This window comes from Melozone crissalis, unplaced genomic scaffold (genome assembly GCF_028551555.1).
Source record: "Melozone crissalis strain CALT ecotype California unplaced genomic scaffold, PUWL_Pcris_2 ptg000045l_1, whole genome shotgun sequence".
In the NCBI taxonomy this organism is placed as follows: Eukaryota; Metazoa; Chordata; class Aves; order Passeriformes; family Passerellidae; genus Melozone; species Melozone crissalis.
The window spans coordinates 9,804,115-9,824,438 of NW_026535823.1; the positions used below are offsets into that span (position 1 = coordinate 9,804,115).

Genomic DNA, 20,324 nt, shown 5'->3' on the forward strand with positions numbered 1-20,324 from the left:
CCACTTTTTAACAGTCAATTTGCTGAAAGTGAAATGAACTTCAAACGTCTTTTGGGAAAAGAAAATTAATAAAGGGGGGAGGGAAAGGGGTTGAAATTGCCATGCCACCAATTTCACCTTTGTCAAAAGTTTTGGAGCCTTTTTTTTCTTTTTTTCTGTTGCTATATGAAAAAACAGTCATTGACAAAAAATACTTTATCAGCAAAATGTTTAAATTATGTAATAAACAAAACAAAACAGAGATATTACTGGTGTGATTTTAAAACAGCCCCAAGACTGAGTCAGAACAAGAGAGCAAATGCCTGCACTGCTGGGATAACCCATGGCCAAATCCCCCCAAATGAGGAAGCCTGAAAAAAGAAAGTGATAAGCAAGATCTAGCCAAGAGTATTGATCATTTATTGACCTCTTACCTGTCGCAGCTGAGACAGCCATGGTACACAGCGTATCACCATGCAATTTCAGAAAGCTTCAACCCATACAGAACAACACCAGGCTGCAAGCATCCACCCTTCTTGTTCTCCAGCCCAGCCTGTTATTCCCTCCTGTTGGTGCCCTGCCCTGTGTGCCCTCTGTTCCCTTTGGTGGCTGCTCAGTGCCCCTGGGCACTCCATGGCTCATTGCTGTCAGTGCTGCTCACCTGCTGCTCACAGCTGCACCCACTGGGGATGAGGCTGGGCCAGCCCACTCACATTCACCACACACTGTGTGCCTACACCTGCCTTTCAAAAAAGCCAGTTCATGGAAAAACAGGTTCCCTAATAGCTGTCCCTGTGCTGTACAACAGGAGAAGGGACACATGGCAGGGCCTAAAATACATCTCACTTAAATAAAAGAGCAAAGCAGATATAATACTCAGTATATCATGAAGCAAAAGCATGGATGGTGCTTTATCAGATACCACTTTATCAGAGACTTGAGAGATAAGGAGGGGTAAGTGAGTCCCCAGTGTCCTTCTCCATCTGGGACCTCCTCTCTTGCCAGCACACAAGGCAGGGGTCCAGTAGAGCTTCAGCTTCCAGCATCTGGTGGCACCTATTTCCCCTGAAACTTTTTTCCCCTGCATGGCATCTGAAGGAAGGTGGGAGCAGTGTGCAGTGCCCCAGAATGCAGCTGGACCCAGGTGGGAGCTGCAGTGAAGGGAGCACTGTGGTCTTTGCCTCATCCAAGCTCTGTTAAGGTGAACAGTGGGAAACCCCTGTGGAGAGCTACCTTAGTGGTGGTGGTGGCCTCTGATAAACATGCAGAACCATGAGGGAGTGGGGGAGGAGAGGCAGCACCAAATCAGAGGTGGAGACACATTCAAGACATCTTCACTATTTTTAAACTAATGAAACAGGTTACAGGCACTGCAGCAGAATGGGATGGGGCTCTCAGGTACAAGAGCCACGGAATGCCAGCACCACCCCCATCAAGGGGAAGACTCCAGCCTGGGAGGAGACACTGCATGAAGCATCACCAGTGCCACAACTCAGAACTCATCTCTCCCAGCAGCCTCTCGTACTGCTCACTCCCTGTCACTGCCAAAGGTGAGGAAACCCCATGGAGAACAGGAGGAGGAGCTGGTGGTGGCAGTGTCAAAAGTATGGACAGAGACCCCATACTTTGTGTGCGCTGGACCAGGACAGGGCAGCCACAGGTGATGGGAACCTGTCAGTTATGAGCTTCAGGGTCCAAACTGTGCAAACTCACCAGGCTGACACCTAACCCTGCAGTCAGAGATATATTGTAGGGATGGGCTGTTCTTCAGACAGTAGCACCTTCACAAACCAGGAGTCTCCTTCCTCCAATGAGCAAGGGACGGAGCACTTTGAAAACTTAGGGATTTTCCAGGGCCAGCGGAACATTGTGAACTTCATGTGCCACACTGATCTTGAGGGTAAGGATCAGTTTAACACAACAAACACAGCCAGTTCTGCCAGGTTTGGGGAGGCCCTCCTGCCTTCAGCCTGGCAGGTGCTGCAGCCTTTCCAGAACTGGCTCAGGGCAATTCAATGGCTTTTGTGTTGTAGCAGCCTGGAGGAAGACTCCTCTGGATATCCTCCAGGTTCTTAATATCAGCCAGGATGCCATCGATGCTGCTCTCCAGTGTCTGCACCCGGGCCTTCTGCAGGGCAGCCGTCTGCTCCAGCTCTGACATCTCCACCTTCAGCTGCTTGCTTCTGCTCTGGGCTTTGCTGAAGTTCTCCTCAAGCTGCCTCAGGCCATCCTCATCCACAGCACCAGGCTGGTCTTTGGCACAGAAGGAAAACAAGGAATGGGAAAGCACGCATGGAGGCTGAGGACTAGATCTTCCCAGATACTTCATCCCCACCCTGCTGCCCAGCCTGTTCACAGGCATCACATAATCTAGCTTCCCAGAAGCCCTGCCTAGACCCCAGAGAGGACCTGTCTCCATCCACACCCCACAGAGGCATCACAAAACCTACTCATGAGCCGCAGCAGCTCCTCCAGGGCACTCAGCACCTGCTGCACAGCTGCCCCTGCCTGGCCAGCCTTGTCGTGGACCCTCTGAGCTTCCTGAGCTGTCTGCAGGAGGAAAGGCAGGAGCTGTGAGGTGCAATCAAGCCCACAATCAACAGGGGAGGAGACAAGGTAAGGGAGATGGGAACCCACCTTCTCTATGGCAGCAGCATCTGCCGCAGCCTCAGAGAGCTTCCTCTCAAATGCTTCATCCACTTCCTTGGCCTCCAGCTGCAGGGTGGCCACTGCCTTCTCCAGGGCCAGGACACCATCAGCTGTCTTGTTGGCTTCCTCCCTCAGCCGGGCAATCTCCTGGGGTTGTGTTGAGGAAAAGGCACTTTTAGAGGGCAGAACACAACCAAAGTCATTCCGGGTGCACATTAATAGGGAACTGGTAGAAACTGGTCCTTCTACAAGGGATCCAAAAGATCACAAGCTGTCCTCATGTTCTCCCACCAACATCTCCAGAGAGATGTTTCTATGCTCATGGCTCAATCCCTCCCTCACACATCAGCAAATCCCTGGGGAATTACAGCACACATCTGGGAGGTGAACCCACAAACACCATTTTGGGACAGCACAAGCCTGCCAGTGACTCTGGCTGCAGGAGTAAAAAAGTCCCCTTGGTCACCGAAAGGTGGCTACAGTGAGATGCCACAGAGATCCTCATGGAAGAAATGTGCCGCAGAGATTACCTACAGCCAAACTATATCTGCAGGACCCACTGTAGAAAAACTTCAGCTCAAAAATCAACCCATCAGGTCCACCAAGAGGTTGCCAACCATCTCCTCTTCTTCCATGTTTTTCCCCTTCCAAATCCTTTTCTGCCAGTAACAGCACCAGGGTCTGTCCTCACCTCTTGGATCCCCTTGGTGATTTCCTTCACCTCCTCTGCCACACTGCTGCCTGCCTTGGACTCAGAAGCAGCTCTGCCCACGATCCCTTTGGCTTGGTCTGTCTTCTCCCTGGCAGTGGTGACCATGCTACTGATAATGGGCAGCCTCCTCATGGCATCTTTGGCTTGCCTCCTCTTGTCATCTGCTTGCAGGTTGAACTCTGGAAGAAACACATGTGGAAATGAAGCCATAGTACCTTTGTGAGATCCCACATGGAAAGGAAAAGGGAGGGTTTCTAGGATTCTACCCTTGAGGCTCTTGAGGATCTGTTCCACCTCGTAGAAGGTGGCATTGCCAGTGCTCACGGCTTGCAGGGCTGTGCTCCTGGCAAGGGTAGCTCGGGACAGCAGCTGTGTCAGCTTCTGCAATGCACCAAGGGACACAAAGGGCAGGTGAAGGATGTGGTATGGGAGCATCACACAGTCCCAGAGCAGTCTGGGAGGAGCTGGGCTGGAGAGGCCCGAGAGTCTGTTCCCAAATGCTTGCTCTTGCCCTTAATCAAGGCCACCACAGGCTGATCTACCATCAGAAGCTTGTGCCCGTGCTCCTCAACCGGCTCCAGCTCTACCCTGAGTCATTTTAGCTCTAATCTTTGCAGGAGCAGGTCTTCATCCTGCCTTTCATGGAGGAGAATGCAGGTGAGACCTGCACCAGCAGCTCCTGCACACACTGAGCTCTGCAGCCCCAAGGAAGGGCCCAATCCTGCACCAGGCAGGCAGAGCTGCCTTTGACAGCCAGACAAGGACATGGTGGGGCCACAGGCACCCCCAAGGCTGCAGCTCCTGCTGGGGATGGGATGAGCCCTCACTGGGCAGCCTCTTACCGCTCTGTGGCCCTCCTGCCCCTGCAGCAGCTCCTTGGCCTCCTGCTCCCACTGCCCCAGGCGGCCCCGCAGGCCCCGGTACTGCGACAGGGACGTGTCCACCAGGGCCAGCAGGGCACCCGAGTCCTGCTTCAGCCTCGAGGCTTCCTCCTGAAACACAGACACAGTGAGGGCCCCAGCATCTCCCCAGGGCCCACCAGGAACCAGAGGCAAAGGGGGAAAAGGGTGGGAAGAGGCCTATCTAGGGCTCTCCAACAGGGATGGAGCCCTTGGAAGCGCTAAGCTGGTGGCAGGATAAGCAGGGAGGGCATCAGGAAGAGCAAAAGGGGATCTCCAGGCCTGACAGACATGAAGCCCTCACCTGAAAGGAGGTGATGTCCATCTCTGCCAGGCGGGACAGGGAGCTGAGGAGCACCAGGCTGCCCTGATAAGCCGTGTCTGCCTTGGAGGCCATTCCATCAGCATCAGCCTTCAGGCCTCCAACCAGTGACTTGAGCTCCTCATACCTGTACAGATTTGAGGTTGGAGAGCCTGGTGCCAGCCAAGCTGCCAGCCTCCCATCCCAGCACTAATACTACCATCTGCATTGACTCGTTCACGTTCCCCAAAGCTCCACACGGATTTATCACATGTAAAAAGTCAATTACAAACATTCCCTGCATCCCAGCCCCTCCAATGAGCAGGGCATCTGCTGGCTCCTTACTCCTGCTCCAAAATCAGAGCTTGTTTCATACAGCTGAGTCCTCACAGGGTCCATGGTGGCTCTGCTAATCCCTGCCCTGCCCCTGTGTGTTTTCTCCTGCACATCCCTGTTTAACCTCTTAACTTCCTTCAAGGCTGCTGCTCACATCCCACCCATGGTGTGCAAAGTCCCAGCACCATCGTGGTGGCCTCTGGAGAGGCCAAGTCTGACCAAAGGAGACACCATGGGCTTAAATTCTCCCTTGGGCTAAACCCAGCCCAGATTTTCAACCACATGTGGAAATTATCCCCAGAAGCCTGTTCACACGTGTGGTGATGCTTTGCCCAGCTGCAGGCAGGACCTCAGGAGCATTGAGGGCTGTGAGGTGGGAAGCAAACCCTCCACAGAGCTGCTGACCCTCCATCTGCACCCCTCAGACACGCCAGTGAATTCCCTGGCTCCAGCTGTCCATTCTGCAGCTCAGGTGGGGAGGGGGCCTGGATTCTTGGCCATGCCCTGCTCCCTCCCAGGTGCACACAGAGACACAGAGGCCAAGACAGGCAGTGCTCACCTCCTGGGCAGCCCTGGCAGGGAGCCCTCGGTGCCCTCTCCGCCGGCGGCCGCGCGCAGCAGCTCCAGCGCCTCCCGTGCATCCTCCCGTGCAGCCCTGGCAGCCTGGTCAATGGCATTGGCTGCCTGAGTGTGCCTGCAGAGCACACAGGGGGGTTTGCACAAAGGATTCACACCCAGGTTTCCTCCACCAGTTTCCTGTACTGCTGCCTTCACTGATTCACCCCCCTGAGAAACAGCACATCTGTGAAGGCGACCTGTATTTGGCTTGCTCCTCCTGCATCTCCCCAGGAGAGAAGAGCACTGGGGAGGGCACAAGCTCTCTGTTCCAACTGCATATCCAAGGAGAAACTCTAATCCCAAAGATGCTTCTAAATCACATCCAGTTACATCCTCAAAGGCAGCTGAGGATAAGCCTATAGGGCAGCAAAGACAGTCCAGCAGTTGTATCTTCCCCTGCTCCAGGGCTGGTAACAGTGGGAGCAACTCACCTGTTGGCCAGTCTCAGAGCTTCCTGGGCCAGCAGCAAGAACTGATTGGAACCCCCGGGAAAGCTTGAAGCAGGAATGGTCTGAAGAGGGAGGAAGGAAGAGAGGTGTGAGTGCTCGTCCCTGCTCTCCATCCAATTTGGCAGTGAAAGAGGCAACTACAGCATGTTAAACCTCCACTGCCCCCAAAGACTCCTGCCAGCTCCTCTTAAAGTTCTGGCCCCAAAAAAAGGACCACCAGAACACCCACATTCACAAAACAACATCTGTAATCCTTTAAATCCTTGCTTTCTCTGTAGATGTTTTCCATCCCTGAGCTGAACCAGGAGCATGTCACACGGGATGCTCTTACCACCCGAAGGAGAGCAGCACCACTGCGATCCAGGTCCAGCCTGGCTCTCTCCAGCAGCTGCCGTGTTTCCTGCACCTGCCTCTCATACTGCCTGCCCAGAGACCTCAGGCTCTCCACTGTTGCCTTGACCTCATCCAGGCGACTCTGGGAGCTGGACCCCTGTCCCTTCATCCTGGCCACACGGCCTTCCAGAGACCTGTCGGAGGCTGGAGAGAAGGAAAGAGAAAAGCTGAAGGAAAACTCATTGCTGTGCAAAAACGCCCAGGCAGCAAACCCTCCCTGATACAGCCCAGATGGCCCCATCCCAGGGCGGTGGGCAGGTGGTACCTTGAAGGCTCAGGGTTTCCCTGAGGATGGTCCTCAGCATCTCCTCAGCCTCCAGCATCCTCCCCTCCAGCTCCTGGCTGGTCCCTCCGCCAGCTCGCACCTCTGACAGGAGCAGCTCCAGCTGTGCCAGCTGCTGTAGGTACAGCTCCACCTGCAACCACAGACAGGCATCAGCCAGCAGCAGACTAACCCCATGGGGAAAGGCCAGGGGGAATCCAGGGCCACAGTCAGGCCTGAGGACAGAGACCAAAATGAAGGCTCATTTTAGGATGGGACACAAAGGATCAGTTAAATCAGGTACAAAACCAAAGCTTGAATTCACATTTCATCTGCACCAGGAGTAGATGCTTGAGGAGGACAGGAGGAGACCCTGAGGGTGCGCAAATCAATGCACTCCTTGTTGCTCAGTGGCCCTGGGGCTGGAACAGATGCTCACCTGCTCTTTCACCTGGCCATAGCAAGCTGGGCATTCACTCTCTTCACAGCGGGGACCCTCAAAGCCAGGTTTGCAGATGCAGCTCCCGTCACTCCTGCACTTCAGGGGCTCGGCACCAACCGAGTCACATTCACAGGCTGCAGGTCAGAGTCACACAGGTTCAGGGGGACCCGGCCCCACCTCAAGCCACAGCACACCTCTCCCTGCTTTGCCCCCACCATTCAGCCCTGTATTGGTTCCTGCTCACCATTCCCACTTCCCAGCATCCTCCTTCCCATCAAACCACTCCAAAGTCACTCATGGCTTTTCTTCCTCATCCCCAGCTCAGACAGCACTTGGCTCTCACCTCTGCACTTGTCTGAGGGGTCAGAGGCCAGGGGGTTCCCAAAGAAGCCATCCTTGCAGCGGTCACAGTAGAAGCCAGCAGTGTTGTAGAGGCACTTGAGGCACTCTCCGCTGCGGCGGTCGCAGTTGCCCACAGCGTTGGGCTCCACGTTGCCATTGCACTGGCACGGCTGGCAGGGCTGGGAAGCTGCTGGGTCCCCAAAGTAGCCATCAGCACAGTACTCACAATTGGCACCTGGAAAAGGAGACATGGGCAGAAGGTAATGCTTGTGCCTGGGAGGCAGAAGCTGACTCGCTGCTTGTGCCCCACAGAAATTGGGGGTTCAGCCCCATCACGGCTGGCACCACAGCTGCTCTGCTGCCAGCACCACCACGGCCAACACACAATGCCCCACACATGCTCTTGAAAACTGGGTGCCACAACTGACCTTCTACAAGTAATTTCTTTTTTTTTTACTTATTTTTACTTATTTTTTGTTGCCCTCCCTTTCCTACCCATCCTTTGTCCACCCATGTTACATTTAAAGGAGAACTTTTCCCAGAGATCTTGCTGTGTTTACCCAACCCTTGGGGCTCAGACACCCCAGTGCAGGCAGGAGGGGCAGTGTCACAGGCAAGCTGGGCTGAGAGGATGGTGTGAATCTGCCCACTCCAAGCACACCTGTATGAAAAGGCAGAGCAGAAGCAAAAGGGAATTACCAGCAGCTCCAGGAGGGCAGTGGTCACAGATGATCTCCTCACCACCCGGCCCCACGGAGCAGCCCTGGCTGGGCCCACAGGGGCAGGGCCTGCAGCTGTGGGGCTGCCGGGGGTCCCGGTAGGAGCCGAAGGGGCAGCTGGCACCATTGCCCACGTGTTCATCTCCTGAGTAACATTCACCTGGAGGAGCAAGGAGAGGGCTCAGGGCAGTTTGCTTACATTCCCGGTGGGATATCCTCCACCACAGCAGCCACAGCAACAACAGCACCCACGGTCCAGCAAACTCCATGAGATCTCTTCAGATCCCCAGCACGCCCACATCGTGCACATCATAAAATCATGAAATGGTTAGTGTTGGAAGGGACCTTAAAGGTCATCTGGTCCAACTTCCCTGCAACAGGCAAGGACTTCTTCAACTAAACCAGATTGCTCAAGCTCTATCCAGCCTGCCATGCTTAACTTTGAAATAAGAAGTCACCAGTGAAGAAATACTGCTATCTGGGCAGCAGGAGATGGTTTTCCTCTCTCCAACATGCATCCAATTTGTTCCAAATGCATCTGATTGCAGTGCTTCTAGGCTCTGGGGAGTTTTGTCTTGGATGCTCCCCACATTTCAGACCCAAGTCACAGATTTATGATCACAGACAGAATCTCAGAATCACAGACTCATTAAGGTTGGAAAAGCCCTCCAACTCCATTGAGTTCAACCTGTGGCAGATCCCCACCTTGTCAACCAGCCCAGAGCACTGAGTGACAAGTCCAAGTCCTTCCCTGGACATCTCCAGGGATGATGGCTCCACCACCTCCCTGGGCAGCCCCTTACAATACCTAATGACACTTCCATGAAGAAATTTCTGTGAACCCAGAGGTCTTGGCTCCCCACAGCTCAATTCTCAGGACACAGGCAGCCTCCCTGCATTCCCATCCAGCCCACAAGCACAGCTGGCGTCTCTTACCGGTGTCGGGGTCACAGGTTCCTCCCCCCTGGCAGTTGCAGGGCACGCAGGAGCTGAAGGGTCCCTGGCTGGGGCTGTCTCTGCGGTATCCAGGGGCACAGCTCTGGCAGAACTGCCCGTGGTGCCCCGCCGGGCACTGGCAGCGCTCCACCCACGGCGCCGGGACACCGGGCACGGGCTGTGCTGACACCAGGGTGACATTGTCGAGGTAGCCGGTGCCTGCAGGGGAGTAGGGACAGTGACCCGTGGGGACAGCGGCTCCACCCGCCCGGCCCCACAGCCAGCACCGGCACAGGGCACACATTCCACTGCAGCGCCCACAGCAAGTGCAGCAGCCACATCTGTTGCTATCCTGCTCAATCTCTTTGCTATTTAATTCTCCCCCTTGGAGCACTTACTGTTTTTATCTTTTAATAAATTCTAGCAAAGGTGTATCCATCTCCACCAACTGGGAGAAGCCAGCCTTGTCAGGTCTCTCTGCACTTACTGTACTCCCCAAAGGTGGCTCGGATCCAGAGGGCTGTCAGGTTTCCCAGCAGCCTGCGAAATTCAAAGTGATTCAGCCTCGGGCTCCACTTGCTGCTGGGATGCTCGTCCAGCCTGCCGTGGAAGAGGGAGGAAGTGGAACTGGTTCAAAAAACTGAGATGCCTCTTTCAAAAGACACAACAACCCTTGCCCACCTGCCTCCTGGGAGCTCAAGGCTTTGGGCAATGATGTCCATGCATGCAACTCATCCAGAGCTGAGAACCCAACCCGACCTCAAGCCACATTTTCTGCTGCCCCTCTCACAAAGTAACCTCTTTATCCAGGACAAAAGCACCTGAGATGCACCCAGCCCAAACGAGGCAGCCATTTGCCACCACCAAGGGACCACAGCTGAACCCAGAACCTCCTCGAAGCCTCAGCCATTCTTGCTCCCCCTGCCCCAAGCACCCCAGCTTCCCCCTTTACCTGAACGTGTACATGTGGCTGACACCACAGGGCAGGACCTCTCCCTGGGGCAGGAAGGGGGCAGTGACTCTCAGGCCGTGTCCCTCCAGGACCACATCGTGTGGGGATGGCTGCCGGCCCCCTCGGTCCAGGCGGTAACCAAAGGAGAGCGTCTGACCATAGCTCAGCTGCTGGTTCCCAAGGAATTTCGCTGCAGAGGGAAAATCAAAGGCTTAAAATCTTTCCTTCCTCCTAAAGGCTCAGTTCATGGGACCAGAGCAAGCAAAGGTTCACTCTGGCCACCACTGACCCCACACTTACCAGGTGCCATGAAGTATATTGGCTCTGATGTCCTTGCGGCTATGAAGGCATCCTGGTGGCGTGGGGACCACTGGAGCTGGGCTGGGGAGCCGCTCTCGTGGACCCCTCGCCAGCCCTCAGCACCTGGAGCACAAACAAGGAGCAGTCAGTGTGGACAGGGAAGGTGTTTCCAGGATTCCAGCAACTTTCTTGAGCTGTGTCTTATCAAAGCTCTCCAGCTTCCCACTCCGACCTCTGAGGGGGCAGCACAGTTATCCCTGTGCCCATCATCTGTAAATCAGCCTGGCTGGGCACAGAGGCCTCCTTCCAAGTGGCAGGAAAGACATAATGAAGAAATCCTGTGCTCCTCTCAATGCTTGGACTATACTTCTGCCTGTGACCAAGCCATCCCATCACAGCAAGGTTGCTGCAGCCCAGGCAGGCTGGATGAGCTCCCAAGGAACAGGCACAGCCCAAGGCTGACTTCCAGCAGGGTTGGGAACCACATGGTTCCTCCAGCCCACCGAAGAGCAGGGATGGCAAGCACACATGCCCAGGAGCCATGGGGATGTCCTGCTTGGGCTTTACCTCGCTGGAAGGTGGAGGTGATGTTGTGGACGCTGTGGGTGTCTGCACTGACACACATGTCCGAGTGCCCGTAGCAGAAGCAGGGGGAGCAGCCCGCAGGGTTTCTGGCATCCAGGTTGTAGAAGTGTTGCTTGCACCTGGGAAAATGCAAGAAGGTGACAATGTTAAGTGGTTTTCTCCTCTTACTGGCCCACACAACCATCCCTGTGATGCAATACAGCCATCAGCAGGGTTTAAGGTCATCACTGGGCTGGTGAGATGGGCACATGAAATGGCTTTGACCAGAGAGAGGACAGGGCTAGATTGGATACTGGGAAGAATTTGTCCTGTGAGGGTGCTGAGGGACTGGCCCAGGTTGCCCAGAGAAGCTGTGGCTGCCCCATCCCTGGCAGTGTCCAAGGCCAGGCTGGACAGGGCTGGGAGCAACCCAGGATAGTGGGAGGTGTCCCAGCCCATGGCAGACGGTGAGATGAGGTGAGGTCTAACATCCTTTCCAACCCCAACCATTCTAAGACTTGGTGGACTTGGGAAGTGACTGCAGAGAGAAGGAGGCAGTGCCAGGCAGTGTCCAGCAGGTGCTCCTGCCCCTCACCTCTGGCAGAGCTCCCCAGTGACGCTCTCCTTGCAGACACAGTGGCCGGAGTGACAGCCGCCCACGCTGCCCGCGGGGTCACACTCACACTGCAGGCTCCTGCAAAGGCACAGCACCAACCTCTACCTGGCATTCCAGCTTGGCCTGGGAGCCAGTGCTTCCTGCTGCCACACAAGACAGCAGAGAACCCTCCCAGATACCATTCCTATGCAAGAAGTGGGGAAATAAGCTGCACAGCCACCTCTTTCCCGAATCTGCCGCTCTGTGGGTGCCAGGTTGAGCCAGTGCCCATTGCTACTGCTCCAGGGCATCCTAGAGCATCAGACCCACCCACAAGCTCAAAGTGAAGCTCCACTGAGTTTAATAAACCCTGGCTGAGTTTAATAGAATTTGGCTGAGCTCCAGCAAGCAGCAGCACCCTGGGGAGGCTTGGGCAGGAGGGCTGGCCAGGACTGCAGGCAGCCCAACACCCTTTGCCTGCCAGCAGCCCCAAAGGAGGAATGGCAGGTTGAGGTGAGGAAGAAGAGGACACAGCTGAGGAAGTCAAATAAGAAACATTTCTAAAGGTGTTTAAATAGGGCTTCATGAAAAGGAAGGGGTTGGTTTTTGCATACACGTCTCCTTGTGAGTGGCACCAACATGAGGCAGCCCCACTATGGGCAGGTTTTGTTTTACAGGGCTGTAGCTTGTTGGGCATTATCTGGGTAATGAAGCCATCACCTCAGAGAGTGGCTAAGTTCAGATTCTGATGGTGTAACAGGACACCAAGCCCTACAGGTTGGCACAGAGGTCCAGCCTCTCTCAAGCCCACTCTCTCCTAGCATGGTTGGCTTAAGGTTGTCCATGAAACCAGCCCTGCTCCCCCTGCAGGGGCTGTTCTCAGCCAGCACAGGCCCCAGGAGAGCTCTGGAGGCTGGCCCTCCCTCTGGCCCCATGGCACCAATGGTGGCAGCACTCACTGCCCGCTCCTCCTGCAGCCTGCCTCGGACAGAGACTCGAAGCCTGGCTGGCACTGGTCACACTTGTCCCCCATCACTCCAGGCTTGCAGCTGCACCGGCCATCGCTGTCACACTGTGGGCCAAGGGAACCTGCAGGGAGACAGGAGGGAGAGGCTGGCATGGGCACCTTCCAACCCACACCACTCTGAGAGTCTGTGATTACTTCAGAGGGCAGGTGGGTCTTGAAACCTGTGCTCTGGTAGGCAGGGGGCAGAGCCTGCCCTGCCCAGGGGTGCCCTGAGCCCCAGAGCCCAGGCAGGGCGGTGCACATACCCCAGGGGTGGCAGAGGCAGGGCAGGCAGCAGAGCCCCCCGTGCTGTCGGTAGAAGCCCTGCTGGCAGCGCTCACAGCGCGCGCCCTCTGTGTGGCCCTGGCAGCCCAGGCAGCGGAAGCCGTTCCCCGTGTCCCGCAGGAGCTGCCAGTCAAAGATGCACTGCCTGGACATCCCGTTGCAGTCACACACTGCGGAGAGGAGAGCAGAGACACGTCTCAGGTGGTGCAGCAGTCCCACCCTGAGGGGCAGGGAGCAGGGCACAGGTGCTGCAAACCTCCCCTTCGTGCCCTGCCACAGCGAGCTGCTGCCCCACATCTCTGTGCTTGCCCCCATGCTGTGTCCATCACCACCCTGGTGCCACCCGTGTCTGCATCCCCACACGGGGGAGGAATGCCCCATTTCACTGCTGAGGATGGACAGACCCAAGCCAAGCAGCCAAAATCCATACAACAGCACTTCCAGGGCTGCTCTCCATTCTTCCACAGGTCTTGCAACATAACCAGGACATTGAATAAGCAGAGGTGGTTTAAAAAACCCCAGTCTTGTCCTGAGAAAAGCATGGGTAACCTTACCAGAGACTTTGGGGAAAAGGAAAACTTTCATGAGGTTATCCTTTGTTTCACCTGGCCAGGAGTGAGTAAGAAAAGCTCAACCAGAATCCAGCAGGTCCACCCCAGCCAGGTCTGCAGTGCAGGGTGATGGGGAGTGGTCTGTGATCCAAGGAGCTTGGTGGAAGTGTGCCAGCCACGAGGGAGATTAACAAAAAAGGTTTGTATGGGAGTGGACCCCACCCTCCCTCATTGTGAAGAAAAGCTGCAGCTGCCCACATTGCTGCATGGGGGATGGCAGGAGGAACAGGCATGAGATTCTGCATTCCTCTACAGCCAAGACAGATGATCCCTCTGGACATCAGCCTCAGGCATCTCACCAGATGTGCCTGCCCCAGCACCCCACTGCCTTGTCCAGCTGCTCCCTTGTAGCCACCTTGCACCTCCTTGGCAGTCCCTCAGTGGCCAGAACTGGAGCATTTAATCCTGAGGACCTTTACTCCAGACACGCTCCTCAGATCACTGGGGAGAGCAGGCACAGCCGAGAGAATGGCTGGCAAAGACAGGCAGCAGAAAGAAACATCCCAAGGGAAAAGGCAGGTCCTCAGGGGCACAGAGCCTGCTGAGGAGCTGCTCCAAACCACCCTGATGCTGCCATGGGAGCCTCCACCTCCCTCTGAGGAGCTCTGCTCACTGCTTGGGAGAGGAAAGGCCATTCCCAGCTACCCAACCCCTGCCCAGGTCACCTCTGAGAGCACAGGAGGGGCAGAGAGCCCAAAAAGGGCAGAATCCTGCTGCACGGATACAGACAGCGCCTTGTGCCCGTACACACTGAGCCTCCTCCTCCTTCCCGGCTCTGTCCTGGCACAGCTCAGCCCCAGGGCACAACGTCCCTGTGCTCTGCACTGTGATTCCTGGGGCCAGGCACTGCCTCCTGCTCCCCGCTCACACCTGGGCGCCGCCCTCCCACACACCCATCGGCGCCGCATTCCGAGGGAGGCACTCGGGAGCCTCTGCCAAGGGAGAGCTGACCTCATGCGCCAGCAAACAGCGAGAGAGGCTTCTCCAGCTCCGGCAAGCACAGCTCTTCCCTCCCAGTCTGGCTGCAGGAGTCTGAGACCGAGCTCAGGAGATCTTCTGCCAGCCCAGCCTGCGGGGAGGGCACCTGTGGGCACACAATTCCTGCCTCTAGGGCCTGGGAAAGCAACTCCAGCCTCAGAGAGCACCAGCGGTGACCAAAGGGCATGGACAACACAAAGGACCACTGGAGAGCAGCAGTGTGAGACTTTCTTTCAGTCTTTGTGCTCACCTTTACAGCAGAAAGATCCCACTTGGGCTGATCCCACTCCCCATCCCTCTACACTCCAGCTAGATCTCAAGTTGGAAGGACAAATAAGGATCTTTGAGTTGAACTCCACCCATGCATCACCCTACGCAATCCAGAGGATTTACTGGCTTGTTAAATTACAGGCATGAGCACCATTCCCCCAGGGAAGGAAAACCTTTCTTGGAGTGTTTCTCTGCTGCTGCAGCATGTCAGGAACCAGCTCTCCAACCCTGGAACAAATTCCTGTCTCGCTGATTCAATGCCATTTATGGCACTGTGGCAGGTTAGTGCCACCACTGCACTGGAGTGTCTGCTCCTGGTGTTCTCCCAGAAACCCAGCAGCTCAGGCAGGCTAATCCTTACCAAGAGCAAGGCACTGGAATTGACAACGAGATGGAGCAGGAAGGAGCTGCTGGAGGATGAGGACCAACTGATCACTTCTCTATCCAAGTGCCCCGAGGCTCTGCTTTGAGATCACCCATGGAAAAGAGCAGGTTCCCTTGGAGGAAAAGCTTTGCAGCTGGATTTCTTCAGTGCTATGTCAGGATGCAGGAGATCCATGGCACACCTCTAGAAGGATGTCATTCCCCCAGCTCCCACCCAAGAAGAAAGCATGAAAAGTGCTTGATGGCTGTGCTCAGATGAATTCTGACATCAGAAAGCCTTGGAGAAGGAGACAGGCAGATTCAGGCTTCCTAAACTGTCTCCTTAAATTCACAAAACCAGGCAATGACGGTGGCCCTGGGTCTGTGAGGATCTGACAGCCCTGTACAGATGAGCCAGCCTGCAAAGATCCCTCCCTCCATCAGGAGAAGGGCAGAGCTCTGGGTGCAGTGAAGGCTCCATGTCAATAGAGCCATTCCCTGCTCCTGGGACAGTGACCCCAAGGCTGTGCCATCTGCTGCTCCAGGGCCGGCTGTCCCCAGTGCCCACCTTCACAGCTTCTCACTGCAGGAACACCTGCCTGGGGCTCCATCAGCACACTCAGTTACACCACTGAACCCACTCGAATTTTTATGCTGCACCATAAAACCACAGCTGTTACCAACCACTGGCTTTACCTACACACAGAAACGGGTTCAAGAGTCCCTGGGAAAGCAGCACTTTCCCACACACTGCCAGGAAGGAGCAGAGGAAGAATTGATATCAGTATTTTAAAACGTAGATGTAATTAGGGTGATGTAATAATTAACCCAAGTAGCGTGTACAGCAAAACAGATTTTTTTTTTTTCTTTTGAAAAAACCCAAACCAAAACACTTATTCAGCACTTACTTCCCATTGCACCAAACTTAAAAATGATAAAATTTAACTTCAAGCCCAGAAAGCTTATTTCAGAACATCAGTACTGGGGTGGAAAAAAAATTAAATCACTTAGTATTTACAAAATCACACAGTATTTACAAAATACATGCAAAAACCTGATTTTGGCCAAACATACCCATCTCCAGACTACAGGCCAATGAAACTGAAATTCAGATAGCTGAATTACCACTGGGCTGAACAGGTTTAAATCTCCCTCCACGACACTCTGCACTCCATGAGCTTTGCATGTCCCAGAGGATCTGCATTTTTAAAGCCGTGGACTGCAGGAGACTCCTGTCTCTCTTAGGATGCAGCAGGACTGTGGGACTTTGTGAGTTCCACGGACTCACACAACATCCAAACACCGCCTCGTTATTACAGCAAACTGGATTCTGGATGCTCTTCCCCAGGCTCAGGGAAGGATTTGGTTCCAGCAGTGATGGGCAGATCAGCCACTGCCTGGGCGATGCTTGTGCTCACACCCACATCCCACCCTGGGAGCAAAGCTCTGCACCGACAGCAGGAAGGTAACTGCACACAAATGAGTTATTGAAAAGGGATGCCAGTGACAAAACTGACAGAAACTGACAAAATTATTTATGGTGGAGGAAAACTAACCTCGGAGGAAAGCTAAGAAGCACCTTCAGATCCAGTACCAATCCCGACGGCAGGAGGGGAAGAGTGCCCCATCAGGGTGTCCCGCACCCCAGCCAGATTCCAGCTCCCGGCCCTCTCCAGCACGGGGAGCTCCGAGCCGATCAGCGGCGGGAGCAGGGCAGGAAGGGCCGCTCCAGAGCCCCAGAGCCCCATCCCCATCCCCGGGCTCACCTTGTCCCCGGTGTGCGCCGCGGGCCGCGGGCAGCAGGGCCAGGCAGGCCAGGGGCAGCAGCCAGCGCTGGGCCATGGCCGGTGCCCACAGCAGCAACAGCAGCAGCAGCAGCAGGGCCCGTCCCGGCGGGCTCCCCACCCGCTGCCAGCTCCGTGCCTTTTTTTGGGGCGTTTTTTATCGCTGCCCCACCTGAGTCACTCCCAACAGGAAGAGCGGCCGTGAGTCACGGCAGAGCCCAGCCCAGGCAGCGCAGGGAGCCGGGCCCCAGCGGGACAGGGGCACTGGCGGGCACAGCACCCCCTGCCAGCACCCCCGGAGAGCCCCCTCACCCTGCTGGGGACATCACACACCCTGCAGCTCCTGCACACCCTGCTGGGGGGATCACACACCCTGCAGCTCCTGCACACCCTCCTGGGGGGATCACACACCCTGCACCTCCTGCCCACCCTCCTGGGGGGATCACACACCCTGCAGCTCCTGCCCACCCTCCTGGGGGGATCACACACCCTGCAGCTCCTGCACACCCTGCTGGGGGGATCACACACCCTGCACCTCCTGCACACCCTGCTGGGGGGATCACACACCCTGCAGCTCCTGCACACCCTCCTGGGGGGATCACACACCCTGCACCTCCTGCCCACCCTCCTGGGGGGATCACACACCCTGCAGCTCCTGCACACCCTCCTGGGGGGATCACACACCCTGCAGCTCCTGCACACCCTGCTGGGGGATCACACACCCTGCACCTCCTGCACACCCTCCTGCCCCTCCCGCCCCGCCGCGGGGCTGGCTGGGGACAGCCGTGCTGTCCGGGCACGCCAGAGGCTTGCAGGGAACAAAGTGGAGCAGGATGAGCTCATGGAACCTGGGGAGGGTGGATGGGGGCTGCCTGCTCCAAGCCAGGTCCAGCCAGCCAGCCAGCCTGCTCGTTTACAGGTGACTAGCAGGACTGGGGATGCAAAGAGACCCATTGAATAAATGCCCAGAAAGCAGATTGATTGGGATTTACCAGATAATCATCAAGTTCAGGAAATCCCCAGACCTAGAAATGAGCTGGAGGTGGAAATCATCACACATATTTGTCTGCTTTTGCTCCCGAGATGGAAAATGAGCTTAGATGGGTCCTTGGCCTCACCTACTACATCATTTTTATGCTAGAAGAAGGATGAGGAGAGGAGACAGAGAGGGGAGAAACGCTTGTCTGAGGCTGCTGACAGAGCTAGGAAGATGCCAGGCTCCACAGACCCAGGTCCATTAGCACTTTATTCTCAAGGACAGCTGACAAGCCACACAGGGCATGGTGGCCAGTTCCACATCAGTCCTTACCTTTGCCTTGTAGGAGGACATGACCACTTCTACAGGGGAATAGAGAAATCTGGAGGCGGGGGTTCTCCACATCCTGCACACATCAGGGCAAGCAGGACTCCAGCACATCCTCCTGCCCAGTGAAAGCAGCACATCAGAGGGGCACAGTGAGGGATGGGCCCTCGTGCTGCATCACAGCAGCTCCCCTGCCCAATGCCATGAGACTCCTTGTGTCACAGGTGACTGTGAGCGGTCCTTTAAACAGAATGAAAACACCCAACAAGTGCATCCCCAGAGACACACGTTGCCTTTTAGGTCCCCTTCTGCACTAGGGACTCAGTCCCAGGTGTGACATGCTGCTCACTTGAGGCCTGACAGAGCAGGGTGATTAACAGTGAGCTCCTTGTCTGAGCCTCTTGCACTGCCCAACAGCCTCCAGACACTGCAGACACCTGGAGCTGACTCACAGGGCTTTCCTCTGGCTCCTGGTGATCTCATGGGCACAGCCAGCCCAAACACACCACATCTCTGCACCTCCCTTTGCCAACTGTACCTGCCTCTGCTGCTTGAGTCAACTTTTATAAACAGGAGGTTTCCTTTTCATTTCACTTGCTGGATCCTAATATAGCTCACAACAAGGAACACTGCTTCCCAAAAGTAATAGTGGTGTGGTGGGCTTTGGCATCTGAAGTTCTTTTATCTGGTTTCCATTACTAGTTTTTAGGTGAGATAAAATTATTTATGGTGTTCCCACCAATTCAGCAGTTCTTAGGATCCACTCATGGCTCTGAGGAGCCACAATCCCTTCTGCTCTCAAGTACATCACTTGCCCACAACACCTCTGCTGCGTCCTTCCTCCTCTGCTCAGGAAGGCAGCTCCAGCAGCGTGGTCCATAACAGCAGCTCCCTTAGACCTCACCCAGACCACATCCCTGGCTGACTTCTCTCCTGGAAAACCAGCCCTCCCCAGCAGGAAGCCTTTCCCCCTATCTGTCTCCTCTGTGTTTCCCCATTTATGTCACCCTTGCCACCCCACCTCTCACTCCACTTGTGCAAACAAGGCCGTGACAGCTCGCTCCTCAGTCATCTCTGCTTGCTGACTCAGACTACTCTCACCCTGCCACCTGCCTATGCTTCAACAGGACCTCTGCAAACCACATGCCATGAGACTACCAAGAATGTATTTCCTGGGGCCCTGAATTTCTAAACACATCTGATCTGGAACGAGCAGCTGCCCACCAGCCTCCACAGAGCAAATGTCCCACTGCAACCTATGGCAGCACCCCTTAGAAAAGGTCTCACACCAACAGGATTACCAGAGATGTCTCACCTTTTAGAGTAAGCAAAGGGAGGCACAAAGAACAGCTGTGCTCATCAGACACTGCAATGAAGCAGTTTTGTTTCACTGGAAAACCTGTCTTTCAATCTGCAACACAAGAAAAGTCCTTCTTGAAGATGGTTTATGTTCATTCCCACAGAGCCAAAAAAGCTGCTCCTGCAGGCAGACCACTGTGGCTCACAAGTTCATCAGTCCTTGAGGATGTGGCTGTGGCAGAATTAACTGCTCCAAAACCAGTCTGAAACAACACAATAAACTAAATTTTGCTGATGGTTGCTGGTGAAAAGTGATGGATGTGTAAAAACTCTGGAGTGATGGTTTTAATGAAAGCAAGGGAGAAAACCCCTTTTGGTGACTTATGCCAGATGAACACCATGGTGCTGTGAGCCCTTGCAGCCCAGGTCAACCCTTGCATCCCCAAGCCTCCTCCTGCCACATCATCCAGGAGGAAACCCTCTGGGAGTTCCTCACAGTGTGTAAAACCAGTGACCATGACGTGCTGGATATCACCAAACACCAGTGCAGGAATGGAGCCTGGACTTCAGCCTCCCCTCTGACATTGGGGTGCCCTGGGACAAGTCGTGCTGCCAGCCAGAGGCAGCTGGAGCAGGGATCGTTCAGGCAGCAGCTGTAGGGGATGGGCAGAGGCAGGAGCAGGCGGGGCAGGGCAGAGCAGTGGCACAGCACGGAAGGGCTGTCATGTCTGGCCTTGCCTTGCTGTGCCCTGCCCGGCCCACAGAGGGCTGAGACAAACTGGGATGGAGGAACAAGGCATTGCCATCCAACAGCAATGAGGGGAATTGCCATCCCCCTCCCCGTCCCCATGGCAAGCCTCTGTGGGATAGCTTTTACATGGCATTCCTGATGTTTCTGGGATGGGGGCACTGAAGGTATCAAGCCAATAGCCAACTACAAAAAATAACTAACCAGAATGTGGTCCAGCATGTCACAG

General features: G+C 55.3%; 1 protein-coding gene across 1 annotated transcript; it reads right to left on the bottom strand.

Moving 5' to 3' along the window:
- Window positions 1-1,981: 1,981 nt before the first annotated feature.
- LAMC2 (laminin subunit gamma 2) lies at window positions 1,982-16,803 on the bottom strand. Its single transcript, XM_054286085.1, has 23 exons — window positions 16,728-16,803; window positions 12,721-12,909; window positions 12,408-12,537; window positions 11,449-11,547; window positions 10,857-10,993; window positions 10,290-10,412; window positions 9,990-10,179; window positions 9,525-9,637; window positions 9,038-9,256; window positions 8,082-8,261; window positions 7,384-7,617; window positions 7,038-7,174; window positions 6,602-6,752; window positions 6,275-6,480; window positions 5,926-6,005; window positions 5,436-5,570; window positions 4,544-4,688; window positions 4,183-4,332; window positions 3,607-3,721; window positions 3,320-3,519; window positions 2,617-2,775; window positions 2,430-2,529; window positions 1,982-2,232 (listed from the first exon to the last, which is right to left on the bottom strand). The coding sequence occupies exons 1-23, from the start codon at window positions 16,801-16,803 to the stop codon at window positions 1,982-1,984; spliced, it is 3,519 nt and encodes a 1,172-aa protein (XP_054142060.1).
- Window positions 16,804-20,324: the final 3,521 nt, after the last annotated feature.

What these genes read in the sequence shown, in the direction of transcription:
- LAMC2 (XM_054286085.1), bottom strand. Translation starts at nt 16,803, where the DNA reads ATGGCCCAGCGCTGGCTGCTGCCCCTGGCCTGCCTGGCCCTGCTGCCC. An exon ending in CCCCTCAGACAAGTGCAGAG is followed by an intron (nt 7,175 to 7,383) that starts GTGAGAGCCAAG and finishes TCTGACCTGCAG; the next exon opens with CCTGTGAATGTGACTCGGTT. An exon ending in ATGGCCAGGTGAAAGAGCAG is followed by an intron (nt 6,753 to 7,037) that starts GTGAGCATCTGT and finishes CTGTGGTTGCAG; the next exon opens with GTGGAGCTGTACCTACAGCA.